This window comes from Octopus bimaculoides, chromosome 25 (assembly GCF_001194135.2).
Source record: "Octopus bimaculoides isolate UCB-OBI-ISO-001 chromosome 25, ASM119413v2, whole genome shotgun sequence".
NCBI lineage: Eukaryota > Metazoa > Mollusca > Cephalopoda > Octopoda > Octopodidae > Octopus > Octopus bimaculoides.
The window spans coordinates 428,173-443,694 of record NC_069005.1 but is presented as its reverse complement, the minus strand read 5'-3'; the positions used below and the strand labels follow the sequence as shown (position 1 = coordinate 443,694).

Here is a 15,522-nt window from a genome sequence, read left to right as displayed (position 1 = left end):
GAGGAAAGTGTTTTAGGAGGGGAATTTCGGAAATTTCACCGAGTCCACTTCAATTCATCTTAACTTTCAAGAAAATGGATATTTTTTAATGAAATTCTCTACAAATATACCGAGGACTATGTAGATTCCGAGGACATAGGAATTTTTTTGGGGAAAACAATTGGGGGTTACTTTTGAGGACCGTTCCCCACTGGCGAGTGTTTCTGAACAAGTTGTCCATATTTGTTTCATTTTCTCCGTTTTGTGCATCCATAGATTTCTACCACACACGCACATATATATATATATATATGTAATTAAAAAATTTCAAACAAGGAATTATTCCATTCAGTAGCATGTTTATGATAGAGATTATGGGATCTATTCAGTTTAACGTACAGATTGTCTTCTATCTTTCAATTAGAAATGTTTACCTGGGAATTTACTTAAAGTTTAAAAAATCGTATGCAACAGTTAAGCCGTTTTAATAACACATTTCTGTGTACCAGACCTACGTTTAGCTGTTATTTTTAGTATAACGAGTTTTCTGGCGAGGGCTTCATTTGCCTGTTTGTTGCTTCAGTAGAAACGGAGAAAAATAGCCCCCAATTGTTTACCCACCAAAATTCCTGTGTCCTCGGTATATTTGTAGAAGACGAAGTGGACCCCGGTGAATTTTCCGAAATTCCTCGCCTCAACCCCTCCTAAAACACTCCCCCGCCACAAGTTTTGCATATTCGGAATCTATATGATATAAAACACATATTCGTAGACAATTTCATTAAATAGATCCATTTTTCTGAAAGTTATGATCATCCAAAGTCGATGGGTGGGGCAGAAATCTGTTTTATGCTTAAAAGATTTCTGTTATAAACTTTCGGAAAATATTCTCAGACACAAATCAGTCTGTCTCCAGTTGATTTCTTCGCCACAGGGACTTAAGATGGCATTGCTATCAGTACTGACCAGTTCTATACTACATACAAGCGTGCACGCACACACATACCTGTATGTAATTAGCTACATGATTCCCCTCTTTAGAAACATCAAATCTTGTGTGAGAACGGCAGTGGTTGTTGCTAAATAAAATAAAGTGTCAAAAACATTGATAAAATTGTCCAAGTCGTCCATATTTATTTCATTTTTTTCCCCTTTTGTGTATCCATAGATTTGTACCACATACACACACGCACACGATTGCCACTTTAAAGACATCGAATCTTGTGCTTAAGCTTTGACGGGAACAACCTGATATGTTGTCTCTAAAGTGTCAAAACAAAAAAAAAACAAAAAATCTGATAAAATTGTCCGTAGAAGGGATGTACGTTTTTTTGGGGTTTGACCGAAACTGGTCAGACTGGAGGTTCTAATCTGATTTGTTTTCTACGCCCTTCCTAACAACACCAACCACTCCAAGAATGTAAACGAGTGCTTTTCACCCAGTTACATGTGACATTGGCACTGGCCATAAATACAATTTCTCTTCACTTGATGGGTCTTTGCAATCTTTCTTTTATGTTCTGAGTTCAACTTTGCTTTTATCATTTCTGGATTGATAAAATAAGTACCAGTTCCACACTGGGGTTGATGTAATTGATACCTTTACCTGAAATTGTTGGCCTTGTGCCAAAATTTGTAATCATTATTGTTGTTGTTGTTGCTGTTATTGTTACTAATATTACTTACTGTTTTCCCTTGTTCATTTTTGCAGTTTTGAAATCTCCCGTGTACCAAATTTCAAAGCTGAGCCCTCTCCGGAAGTCGTGCTCAAGTCCAACACTGGCATCAAAGTGATTCTAAAACCAAGGGTGTAGAAGAAATTCCAAGACAATTTTTTGGATTCTACTAAGTATTTTTATTTGCATTGACTAAAGAGTAATGACTGAATGCAAAAGTCTGATAACTCATCAAACATCTGAGATGATAAAACACAACAATACTCTCTGGGTCATTGCAGAAACCAAGATAACTGCTTTGGTCTTTCAGGAATCCTGGTTTCTCTGAACCGAAATATATTTGGTTCCTTTGAACTTACAGATAATATTAATAATAATCATTATAATAATGTCTCCTTTATACCACTGTGGTTGTCTGACACCTTCAGCAAATGTCTTTTGCAATGGCCCCCAAGCTGATCAAAATCTTTCGAGTGGATTTGATAAATAGAAACTAAAAGAAGCTCGTCATGTGTGTGTGTGTGTGTGTCTGTATGTTCATACATCTTGTCTACATATCATATGAGTCATAAACAACCAAGACTGTCGTACGAGTAATGTTGTTTGTTTCCAGTCTTCCGTGGAAAGCATCTCTGGCCAGGGGAAATATTTACCTTCTTTGAAGACAGTTAAAAAAGTTGGTGACACGAAGAATATCCAGCTATAGAAAATCTACTACATCCATCTGACCCATGCAAGCATGGAAAAGTGGACGTTAAATGATGACGAGGAGGAGGAGCATTATTTCTCTTCTTTTCTCTCTGACCACTGACCATTGAAATTCAAACTAAATATTGTATCAACTGAGTTCATTTATATCTTATTGCATCATCCAAATGTCTAAAAAGCTATGGGCATGCTTCAGCTGCTTTCTCGTAACCACCAACAACACTTCAAACCATTTGCTGTTTGCTTAATCTTTAAAATGTTGGATTGTTATAACGTCCACTTTCGTATACAATTTACTTATTAAAACCAGTAAAGACACGACTGCTCCTCACCCCCTACTACGTACTCCAGTACTTCACATACTTCTCTTCACTTACAGTGACTAGGTTATTCCATTCGTCACGGGGGAGGGGTGTATCATTACAATTCCCTACAACTTCTAAGAAAAACGATTTTCTGAGGGATCTCTTGAAGGTATCGACAAAGCGTTCTGCCTGTCCATTAGGTCTGGGGTTGGTATGGCACCATAGTTATATATTCTATCATGAATGTTTCACAAAAATTTTAAAAATTTGCTAGACACGAACTGCGTTACATTGTCAGTCTTTATCTTGTCTGGGATGTCAAATCTTGCAAACATTTTGTGTAAACAATTTATCACAGTTGAGGAGGTTAGTTTTTTTACACTTGTGAATTTCAGGCCATTTCAAAAAACTTATCAACTACCACTAAATAGTAAGAAACCATTTAAAGGACCAGCGAAATTGATGTTTAGTCTCGACCATGGAACACATCTACTTTTGAACAATGTTTACTTTTTATCGTGGGCAATTATTTCATTATGGCTTTCAGACAGGTCTTCCACTTTTGTTTTACTGCAATTTTTTGTTTTGGTTCCTCAGCTGCCTTCGAACCTTCGACTCAATCAACTATATTTCCACACAAAACACTTATTCCATACTTTGAAGAGTCCCATCCATTCTGTGTCAGATTAAGTGAATCCTTTTTAATCTATGTATCTTTGCCTTTTTTTCATTTGACCTCAAAATGTTACATATGAATTCACTGTAAAAATGTTTTCTCCATAACACCATGTACTACTTTTTGGAATTATTTTCAGCTTACTGACATATTTCTGAGTTTTTGTTTTCGTTTATAATGGTGATATCACTTCCTGTGTCTCGTTTCGTTTTTGTATTTCTGATTTCTACCTTCACAAATTTCCTCATCATTTTGCTTTACTTGCAAACAATCTTTACATTCAATTTCCTCTCTGTCCTGTCTCAATCTCACAATCCTTTCACATTCTCCACGCTCTTGCTCTGCCCTTACATCCTCATCTTCTTCCAGCTTTGCAAGAATTCTAGTTCCAAACTTCTACTTCTTTTTCGATTGTAAATCCCTGTATAAAAAGTCAGGCACATGAACATATCTGGCGTTAATTCATCCAGCTTAAACTTCTCGCTTTCTCTGTTTACTCTAACAGCTTATGCGATGTAGTCCTCGTCATTGTTGTTCTCTATGTTCAGACACTTCCAACGGGTGTCGAACAAGGAACTTTTTTCACTGAAATAAAAAAGAAAACCTGTTCAAGCAACAGAATTTCCGCAAGAATTGTTTTTAGGAGTGACCTCCCTTGTACTGTATTTGGGACACAAAACCTTCGTTTTAATATTGCACACAAAAACTTTCTATAAAATATTAAGATAAGCCAGCTGGAGGAGATGTCCTCCTGGGGCTAAAAGCAACAGTAACATCCACCCCTAGGGGTCAGCCACACTTAAGTGGCAATATACTACACTTTATCGTGCAGTTACTGTTAATACTTCATTTAGAGAATTAACATTAAGATAATCATTTTTGCGAATAATTTTCAATTAATATACTAAAATTTATTCAAATATCTTTGATAATTCAAGATGCTAGAGCTCAGGGGTGAACTGAAACTGAGGCTACAGGCATTTTGGCGGGTAACCAGTTAGCCAATGTATGTACTCACATGTATTTATACTGACATTGCTTATACTAAAGCTAGGCTAACACCCACATCCAGAGGAGGGAGCATAAATGATGGTGGATTATATGCAAGGACAACTGCTGACATGTTTGTCGGCCAATGCTCCTTACAACCTTCTTTTCAGATGCTGAAAGCGATAGTTCCCCCCTTTCCGTGTCACTTCCTGCTTCCCTCAAAGTTGGTCTGGTGAGATTGTTGAGATGCTTGAAAGAAGACGATGTGTTACATGCAAGAAGTTCAGTGAAAGGGGGCTTCAACCAGGTTTCCCACAAGCAAAAGACAAGGCTTTGGTCAGTCTGGAGCTATAGTAGAACATACCGATCAAAGGTGCTGGGCAGTGGGACTGAACACAAGACCACGGGGTTGGGATGCAAGCATCTTAACCAAATTCTATTGACAAAGTAATTTTCAACCAAAATCTATCATAGGAAACACTTACCCAAGGGATCGTGCTTTGGGATTGAACCCAGTACCACAAGGGTGTGAAGTGGACACTTTAACCACCCTGCACCCATTCATTTGAATAGTTGTCTCCACGTTGGTTGTCCTGTTTTTTTTACTCTCAATTATTCAGGAATAGGAATGAAACTGGTTTCTACTAATTAAGCAAACAAGAATGAAAGAGAAAACATAGCAAATAAATCAATGAAATAACAACAAAACTAATGGAGATGGAAAACAAAACAAAAATACCTCGTTGTCGTTGTCATGGCAACAGTTTATTTCTAAAAAACTGTAATAACTGATGAAGCATTTCCCTGTTGTCCCCTTCAACCAATGCAAGCTCCAGCTGCATGTAGGTGAGTTTCCTCTTCACAAACATGGTGCACTGAAAGAGATAATCTTTCTTAGCTTCACTTTCCTTTGACAAACTGCAACGAGCAACATCTGCTGCATTGCTGCACCTGTCCCTTTTCGGTTGCACATCTCTATTTTCATTGCACTCCTCTTTCTCTCTACCCCCTTCACTTGTACAATCAACCTGACACTCAGTCTCTTGACCCCCACTCACCCCCAACTCTCCTCTTCTACCCCTTTTGTTACTGGATGCTGCAGTCGTCTCCCCATCTTCATCCTCTTTATAACTTTCCAACTCTCTCTTCCTTTTAGCAGAAGATGTTGCTGTCACTGTTTCAATTGATGAAGAAGAAGAAGCTTCCTCTTCAACAATGGATTCAACTGCAGCATCTTCAGACTCTTTGGACACAGGTTTTTTACCAGTGCCACAAGAGTCACTTATACAACATCCACTGCCATCAACTGATTCAGTTGACAAGCCTGGCTGGCAAACTTTACTGTCGGAGTTGACAGAGGTAGAAGATGAAGAAGAAGAGGAAGTACAGGTAGGGTTGAAAGAAGGGGTTGCCTTTTCACAGTCTTTGGCAAGTGAAAGTTTCCTTTGTTCTTCTCGCAGTCTTTGTCGGCGCTGCCGTCTTTGATGAGACCAAGTGTTCTCTGTTGCAAAAAGGCTCATGATTAAAATCCATTTGTTGCTTTTTGTCTCAACATAGTTTATCTGACAGAAAGAGAGAAAAGAAAGTGAGACAAGGTTTTCAATAAAATATGAAATGAACAGGTTAAGTCACATTGTTCCCCATGAGAGCTAAATTCATCTGTTTACAGCTACATGGACTGAGGCTGCAGTTGACAAGGTCAGAATCCTTTCTGCTTTGCCAATTAATTAAACATTTTGTCAACTTAATTAGCTTCAAATATTATACAGAATAAACTATGTTTGATATCTATTTTTAAGTGAAATACAGCTTAATCAGAACTGGAATAAATTTAAACAGAGCAAAGCCTGCCTGTGGGTCAAATAATAATGTAAATGCATTCTTTTTATGCAACTGATATGCAGAAAAAACAAAAGGTGAGGGAGGTTTCTTTACATACCATTTCATGGTTTATTGACCACTCTGTCTTTTTTGCACGCACTAATAGTAGAGAACGAATGTGTTCACATTCATATTTAACCCACAGTAAGACTTAAATATATTTCAGTTCTTCTAATATATTGTTTTTGTACATTATCTCAAATCTATACACGAGGGGGGGGGGATTAACCACAAATCAGTTTGTCTGATGCTCTACCAATTGAGCTGTCTCTTTTTTGGGGGGAAATTATCATCATCATTTAACATCTGTTTCTCCATGCCTGCATGGGTCAGATGGAGTCTTGTTGAGGTAGATTTCCATAGTCGGATGTCTTTCCTGTCACCAACCCTCACCTGTTTCCAAACAAAGGAATATTTTTGCACAGCTAGTTTGGAAATGAATGACACTGCTTATATAACAGTGATACTCATTTACAACTCTTACATGTTACAGCAAAAAGACAGTAATACAAACACATACATATGAAATATATATATATATATATATATATACATACGGGACATGTCAAGCTAAGTAAAACAGTGGCCATTCATAAATACAGGAATGTCTTTTATGGCCACGACCCCACTCCTCCTTCCCTCCCCCAGCTGAGAGGTATTTGTCTTGCAGGTGCCGGTGCCACATAAAATGCACTCATGCTAGTGCTATGTAAAAAGCACCCAGAACACTCTAAGGGCATCCTGCCATAAAATCCAAGCCAAAACAGACGATCGGAGTCTGGAGAGCTCCTGTCAAATCCTCCCAACTCTTGCCAGCATGGAAGACATTAAATGATGATGATGAAGTTCCCTTATTGTTTCTGTTTACCAAATTCACTCACAAAGCTTTGGTCAGTCCAGGCATATAGTAAAGACACTTGCCCAAGGTGCTGTACAGCAGGACTGAACCCAAAACGACATGCTTGGGAGGCAAGTCTCTTAACCACACAGCAACAACTAATAAAGAAAAAGAAAATACCTTCAGTTCCTGCAAAAGTTCTTTGATGTGAATGCATAAGGTGAGAAAGTCAATGGCAATTTCAGTTGGAATACAAAGTGCCAGGGGCATTTTCTCTTTTTTCTTTTCAGCTTTGAAATAAGATTTCTGAAAGAGAGAAAAAAACCCAAATAAAATAGAAATAAATAACATTTGAAGATTGCTATATTGATATATTGGGGAGAGGTGGGCACAGATGAAGAAGAAATGGAACTGGAAATAATTAATGAGAGTGGGGAAAAGTCAGATGTCAGCACACACACACACAGATATATGATGGGCTTCAACACAGTCTCCATCTACCAACTTCATACACAAGGCACGGGTTGGCTTGAGGCTTGTCCAAGATGCTGTGCAGTGGGATGGAACACAAAATCACACAGGTGCAAACCTCATGACCACACAACCACGACAAGGGCTTATGAAGCCAACCGTGACACAAAATCACAATTTAAAGGACATCAATTGCACAACGGTCTGATGCAGGACTGGCTGTGCGATTAAGATGCTTGCTTTGCAACCACATGGCTTCAGGTTCAATCCCAGAGCACGGAACCTTGAGCTAATGTCTTCTACTATAACCCCAGGTTGACTAATGCCGTGTAAATGAATTTGGTAGGCAGAAACTGTGTGGAAGCCCACCGTATATGTACATGCTTATATATGTGTGTGGGTAGGGGTATATCTTTGTGTTTATGCTTCCTACCCCTTGACAATCAGTGTTGGTTTGTTTATGTATATGTTACTTAGCATTTTTGGCAAAAGAGAAAAAAAAGCCCTGGTGAGAGCTAATTTGTTTGGGTAGACATTTCACTAGCAACATCTGTCCATAGATCAACCATAACAGCACAAGTAACACTCAGACGCTCACTCACACAAGATGAGTGGTACTCACGGTAAAAGAGACGCTCTCGTCAAAGCTCCAGCCCAGGCCCCACCTCATTGTTTTGCCCTGACAGAATTCTGTGCTTGAGAAGACCGGAACCTAAAGGGAAAAAGAGAAAGGCAAAAAGGTCAGCAGATTTGAAGGGAAGGAGCAGGGGATCCCTGTCGTTTTCCCCCCAGTACCTCACTGGTACTCTGTTGACCCTGAAAGGATGAAAGGCTAAGTCAAACTCGACAGGAATTGAACTCAGAATGTCAAGCTGGAAGAAATATCACTAAATATTTTGTCTGACACGTTAACGATTCTGCCAACTCACCTCAACAATAATCGTTTCTACTGAAGGCACAGGGGCTGGAATTTGGCAGGAGGAGGATAGTTGATTAGATTGACCCTAAAGCTTAATTGGTTCTTATTTTATTGTCCCTGAATGGATGAAAGGTAAAACTGGCCTTTGCAGGATTCGAACTCAAAACGTTAAGATGGACAAAATACTGCTAAGTATATCTAAGGGGTCAATGAACCCTTTAAATGATCTTGAGCATTCAAGAAGAAAAATAAAAAAGGCTCATAAGGCTGGTTTCCCAGATTCTGTGGTATATATGTTCCCCCGACACTGGACTGGTCCATCTCGAGATTATTCATTTTTGCTCGTTGAATGAACTGACCCAGGGTAGATAACATTCTTTAATCCCAAATGTTGTCAATCTCAATACAAGCTTGAAGCAAACTGACATTATTTGAGTTCATTAATGTGAGGTGCAAGCATGGCTGTGTACTTAAGAATCTTGCTTCTCAACCACATGGCTTCAGGTTCAGTTCCCATGGCACCTTGGGAAGTGTCTTCTATTATAGCCCCGGGCCAACCAAAGCCTTGTCATATATATGTATAGATGCATGAGAGTTGAGATTTGTGAATGTATTTGTGTCTCCTTGTTTGACATCAGAGGATTGTTGTAAATGAATGTCCACTGCCAATAGTCTGTCAAAAACATGTCTGACTATAGAGAAACATTACTTAGCTTGGAATCAGGTAATGGTTGGAGACAGGAAGGGCATCCAGTTGTAAAGAATATGCTTCAAAAAAACCCCACCCCACCCACTCAAGCATAGAAAAGAAGACAGAAGAATGATGATGATGAATACAATTTGTTGTAGATAAAAAAAAGAACCAAAACAGCAACAAATACCTTCAAACTCCTTAACTCGTACTTCAGGGCCAACAAGTTCTGCTTTTTGCCAACCATACTGGTATAAATCCTAGGAGACAAAACAAAATACTAATTACCACTATTAATTATATTAATTAACTTACAAAATATTATCCATAACAGACGATAGTAATTAAAACAAAAAACCCATTTTGTGTTTTATGCAAAACTGCCCAGTTTTTATCAAATTTTCTTCACTAAAACGATTTCTGAAAAAAACATCAGTAAGACATGATTACTCTTCCCAGGCAGCTATTATTTGGTCAAGTCTATGGCACAGTGCCTCTGCTCTAAATCCCATGTCCCCTTATCTGTCCTGATACTGTGATACCTGCCTCAAAGTAAGTTCATGAAGAAAAAGAAATATGTACTTTAGTATTTATGTCTGCTTTCCATGCTAGCATGGGTTGGACAGTGAGACAGGGTGAAAAGGTCAGACAGAGCAAGCCTTGCCCTAGTTTCTCAGTTTTAGAATGGTTTCTATGGCTGGATGCCCTTCCTAACCTCAAACACGGTCTACTAGCACCAGAACTGAGTCTGCCTTGAAACTTGCAGGACTAAAGAGGTCTCTTGCCTGAAAGGGAGACTTGGAAATAGGATGGATGCTCCAAGTGAGGTATTGAGATGTAAATATATGATAGAAGGAAGAAAAGGGGTAGATTTGTTGTCGGAGAGATATTTCTTATATCTTGACAACGAAGGGAATCAGTTATATTGCTCTCTCCAGGATAGCAACGATTCTGTCAGCCTCTCTCAGCCTTTCACAAACACACAGATGTTAACACAAACACTCCTGTCACTGCAGGATGTAACTTACCTGACTCTGTTGCGCAGCACTAGGCTGTCCTGGATCAACTGATTCACAAACTGATATTCCCCACCCCACGTAACACTCTCCACACTGCTGGCCGTCGCAGCTGCATGTGGTGCTGCTCGTTTGTTGAAAGGTGAAGCAACCACTGGCTCTTCTTCGTTGCTGTAGAATGGTGGGTTACACATGCAGAAATCATATGTCTCATTAGTTTCTTCCACCACTGATCTCAAACTCTCCAGTTTGCTGACTTTCTTAACTAAAAAAAAAAAAAAAAAAAAAAAAAAAAAAAAAAAAAAAAAAAAAAAATCGAGTGATACGCTGCACTTGAGACGACTTATCGAGTCAAGTAAAATCAAAATCAAATCAAGATTGAAATTGTAGTTGTGGCCAATGCCAGTGTCGCCTGACTGGCACCCATGCTGGTGGCACGTAATAAGCACCATTCAAACGTGGGTCGATGCCAGTGACGTCTGACTGGCTCCTCGTACCGGTGGCACGTAAAAAGCACCATCCAAATATGGTCAATGCCAGTCCTCTACCGACTGGCCCCTGTGCCGGTGGCATGTAAAAAGCACCATCTGAACATGGTCAATGCCAGTGCTGCCTGACTGGCTTCTGTGCTAGTGGCACATAAAAAGCACCCACTACACTCTCAGAGTGGTTGGCATTAGGAAGCACCAAGTTGACTGTAAAATGGTTGGCTATAAAGAAGGGCCTCCAGCTGTACAAAGCAGACACTTGATGCAATCCTTGGACACACCCAGTCCTGTTAAACTATCCAGCCTGTGTCAGTATGAAACATGGACATATGATGATGATGACATAGATTTTTTTAAATGCAAGAATTGTAAATAAAAAAAAATGGAAAAGAAAAAAAAAAGGCATTTACTCGTTATGGAGTCTTGAAAGTTGTTCTTTTCTACATTTTCTATTGCTTTGGCTGCACTTTCTTCATCCAGTTCTGTGGCTAAGAACTTCCAGCCATTGAGCTTATGGCCCAGTAAAGGGTAGATACAACAAGATCCGGTACCTGTGAGTTGAGGAAGCAAAAGAGAATCCGTTTTGTATTCATTTCATGATAATTCTTTAAAGCAGAATTTGTATAAAAGAACCAAGAGTGGTCTCAAGTGTCTTTGCATCACAAGTGTTAATATGAGAAAATCAGATTATTTCAACAGAAATAGAATAGTGAAAGGATTTCAAGAGGAAACACAGGAATGGAACCACTGTTTCCTCTTTCTCAGTTCCCAAAAGCAGATACTCTGAAGAACCAAAGCAAATGTTAGTTGTTCCAACTCCAGGGAGCAGAGGAATAATCAAAGTTAACTCCTCCTGTCATATATAAACTGCCACCCACGACCCTCACTGCTGGAGCCAATGAAAAAGGCCATGCCAGAAATAACAACCAAATCTCATTCAAAGAAGTCTTAAATAAAGGACGCACTGGAAAATTTAGTCCATGATATAAAAAACAACAGGATGGTCATGGTTGGAACACATCGCATTACAGGACTGCTTGATCAAGGCTAACCTAGGGTTAAACAACAACAGCTATTGTCCCCTGATGGTTGCTAAATGGTGTGTCATGTGATGTAGTACTTCTGTCTACCACACCCTACTCTAATTAAATGCCATTTCAAGGACTAATTATAGCTTCTCTAATTGGCCTTCATTATAAGCTTGAACATATGTGTGCATCTGTCTGTCTCTCTCTCTGAATAATCTGATCTCATCCTTCAGGTTTCAAACCCTCAAACTAAGGAACCCTAATCACAACTTCAGGATCCAACCACATCTGACCCCATCCCCCAACTAATTACCACCATGGGCCCCTGTGGCTGTGCCTCCATCTCCCTATTAGTTTCATATCTATTTTCATCATTCATGCTGAAACAGTCTGCAACAGAAGCAGCCTTCTACATATCCTGACCACCCCTACTGAACTCATAGATACATGGTTATACACAAATGTGTGCATGCACATGCACAGGTAAAAATGCAGATGCACACATACACTCAACAGACCCATACAGTTACACAAAAACACCCATACACACAGATACACCTAGACACACACAGACACATAGCCATGTACAGATATAACTATAGATACACACTTACCAATATCAATACCTTGGACGGGAAGAGAGGATTGATGAGAGACAATCAGATCTTCAATCCAGTGAATGTAGTTCAGCCGAAGTGGAATGGTTGGCACCAAACGATTGGTAGGGATGTCGACTTCCAGCCCCAAATCTTCCTTCAAAAGAATGGTACTGAGCAAGCGAAGAGCTGCAGGATTCTTGAAATCAAGAACTAGTTTACCAGAAAGATTCTGTTCCAAATAGCTTCGAAATTCTGGATATTTCAAGGCTAATTCTTTGAAGTTAGGTTTGCGTTTTTTGTATAGATTCCGGGGATGCATGAATTTGTTCAAAGACATTTTCAAGAGTTCTTCATCCAACAGAACTGTAAAAATAATAATGATGATAATAATAAGCAACAGAGAATGTTCTGGTAAACTATTTGCATCAATTTTTAATTTATCGTGACGTCTTTCAAAACTTTCATGCTTCCTGAAATTCGCCAAAAGTGCACCTGATGCCACCACTCCTATTTCTTTCTTTTTTTCGACTTTTTCCCTGTTTACTTCCTGTGCATATTCTACGAACTGTCCATGCACTTTGGGTTCCTTTTTCTGATGAGTCGTGGTGCACCTGAGCACCGAACACAATAAGTTCATTAGGATTCCTCCCTTACTTTACTCCGATATTCTGCGATGGAGCAAAATATATTTTTTTAAATCAGCTCTCAGAGAATTTTACACAGTAAATGAAAGCTGAAAGTTACTGATTCGGTTGTCAAAATAATTAGTGATACAATATTTTATATATTTTCACTTCAAAAGAGACGAAGGACAAACATATAATGTGATGGACGGATTTGCTAGAAATAGCAGCGAAAATTCTTCAAGGCACCAACTTACAACTTACGGTCTCTAAAATAGGAAGGAAGACGAGTTGGTTAATATAATCCGAGATATTACACCTGAAAAGGTGGAATCTCGGGAGCAGCTATCACGGGGAAGGAAAACAACACGGGATTAGGGGGCAAAAATGAAAAAAAAAAGGTCTTTTATGATCGTAATTCCTGTTGAATGAAAATCAGGAGTTTTAAAATAGGAAGGAAAACAATCGCTATTCCGAAAGTCCGCTCTGAAAAACAAAACAATAATAATGATAATAAGTAAACGAAATGGTCACGGAGGGAACGTCTGCGATGATTGTTATGTTTAATTAAAGTTGACAATCAAGTTTCGCTAAAATAAAATTTGAATAATATAAACTTACCAAAGAAAATTTTATGCGTTAAATGTTACGAGTTTCTTTAAATTACGTCAATATAGGTTGTCAAGCAGAGGTATTATAAACGTTACCTAGAACACACACACATATATATATATATATATATATATACACACATATATATATATATATATACACACAGATGTGTGAGTATATAAAATATATTCTTATATTCTTATAATGTTTGCTGTGAGTGAAGCGCCATGTGTTTAGAAAGCGGAAGTAATGTTCAGTATCAATCGACCTTTTCAATCCACATTTGCCCAGAGAGTGCTTCAGCCACACTGGAGCCCCTAATAAGAGTTTTAGAGGAGCATATCTACACTTTAGGGTCCCAACGAATATAAAATGTTTCCTTCTTGAATTATGCCAGGTGCATGAGGGCCGGTTTCAAATGGCGTGTATATTCCCCACCTGGACGGGACTCCTGTCCGTCGCCAGATTACTCGTTTTTGCCAGCTGAGTGGACTGGAGCAACGTGAAATGAAGTGTCTTGCTCAAGAACACAACACATCGCCCGGTCCAGGAATCAGAACCACAGTCTTACGATCACAAGTCCAACATCCTAACCACTAAGCCACGCGCCTCCTCCTCCAATGAATATATGTTATAATTCCTTTAATAATATAAATAATATGGAAGATCGCCATAATATATATTTGGGAATTCCCGTTTTGCAGCAATACGATTAAGAAGGTTGCGACTGCAATTACGATGGTGATAAAGATTCATTAAAAATATTCAGAAAGAAACGATGTGTATGTCTTTTCAACCGTTCAACAATTGCTCTTAAATGTTGCGCAACGTCAAAAATAAAGTCTATATGACATAATCGTGACTTCTATTATTTGTTATTTATATGAAACTGGAAAGCATGTTGAAAAACGTTGAAGCTTACTTTTAGCCTATCATAAATACAGATCGAAAATATTCAGTATCGGCAAAATTTCACTAAAACCATTATTAAGAAAATCATAGAAAAACAAATGAGAGGTTGGGGTACTAAACTATAGTTATGCTCTGTTTAAACCAACACTTGTCAATTAATAAGTACACCTGGATGTAATCTTCTCTTCGCGGCTAAGCAGCATTAAAAGAAAGCAATCCTTCGGTATTGGTACACAACGTCATTCATACAACCTTACTTCATGGCAGATAAAGAGGCTAGGCTGAAAAAGATAGTGAAAGACGTCGTCTCCTCATACCGATACTCTGGAGACCAATACCGAAGGATCGCTCTTTAAGAATATAAATTAACTCCAGTGCTTGATTGGTATTTTATTTATCGATCACATAAGGATGAAAGATGAAATTAGACTATGGAGGGAATGTAAACAGCCATATTGTCTGATGCTCTGCAAATTTTGTCAGTCATTCTCTCGTCCTGTTAGAAATAACTGCGAAATCTTCCTCAAATCGTAACACATTGCCTTTATTTATTTATTTTTATTTTTAAAGGCCAGACAGATTCTGTAATGTAGTCCTAGATATATGATGTTTAATTAAAAAGGGATGATCACGACTTGACTGTTTCTAATTGTAGGTCTGCTCAATCACAGTTGATCAGGGGCCAAGCATTTTAAACAAAGTGAGCCTCGATGTACTAGAAATCATAGCTAAATTATCCACAAATCACTTTGATATATGAAAAACAAGAGAGGCATAATTGACGAAAAAGAAAAAAAAAAGTAAGAAAAATGTACTAAAAAAATTACGTTTTCATTTTTCAGGCAATTAATTTAAATTGATAAAATATGGCTCTTTATATAAATTAATTGCAAACATTTTTTAAAAATCTTTGATTCAGGTTCAGTCCCACTGTGTGGAAGCTTGGGCCACCCAGCTGGGGCCACAAGGGTCTTCCACTATAGTCTTAGGTCAACCAATAATTTTGAGTGAATTTGGTAGATGGAAACTGTGTGGAAGTCTATTATGTGTGTGTGTGTGTGTGTGTTTGTCCGCTACCATCACTTGACAACCAGTGCTGGTTTGTTTATA

The 15,522-nt window shown here is 38.5% G+C and overlaps 2 protein-coding genes across 7 annotated transcripts in view; one reads left to right on the top strand and one right to left on the bottom strand.

Moving 5' to 3' along the window:
- LOC106869561 (ultra-long-chain fatty acid omega-hydroxylase) overlaps positions 1 to 3,495 on the top strand; it is a 26,531-nt gene extending 23,036 nt beyond the window's left edge. For all 3 annotated transcript variants that reach the window (XM_014915353.2, XM_014915352.2, XM_014915354.2), the window contains one exon: positions 1,691 to 3,495. In XM_014915353.2, coding sequence (XP_014770839.1) covers positions 1,691 to 1,793 — 103 coding nt within the window. In that variant the 3' untranslated portion in view covers positions 1,794 to 3,495. The remainder of the gene's footprint in view (positions 1 to 1,690) is intronic.
- Positions 3,496 to 5,077: 1,582 nt separating this feature from the next.
- The window catches only part of LOC106869560 (RNA N6-adenosine-methyltransferase mettl16), a 14,535-nt gene continuing 4,090 nt past the window's right edge, over positions 5,078 to 15,522 (bottom strand). For 3 of the 4 annotated variants that reach the window (XM_014915349.2, XM_052976737.1, XM_014915351.2), the window contains exons 2-8: positions 12,281 to 12,628; positions 11,049 to 11,189; positions 10,163 to 10,415; positions 9,325 to 9,394; positions 8,147 to 8,236; positions 7,234 to 7,359; positions 5,078 to 5,896 (exon numbers count right to left, since the gene is read on the bottom strand). In XM_014915349.2, coding sequence (XP_014770835.1) covers positions 5,087 to 5,896; positions 7,234 to 7,359; positions 8,147 to 8,236; positions 9,325 to 9,394; positions 10,163 to 10,415; positions 11,049 to 11,189; positions 12,281 to 12,628 — 1,838 coding nt within the window. In that variant the 3' untranslated portion in view covers positions 5,078 to 5,086. Of the gene's footprint in view, positions 5,897 to 7,233; positions 7,360 to 8,146; positions 8,237 to 9,324; positions 9,395 to 10,162; positions 10,416 to 11,048; positions 11,190 to 12,280; positions 12,629 to 13,509; positions 14,704 to 15,522 lie in introns of those variants that run through there. The other variant, XM_014915350.2, reaches the window with a different exon arrangement.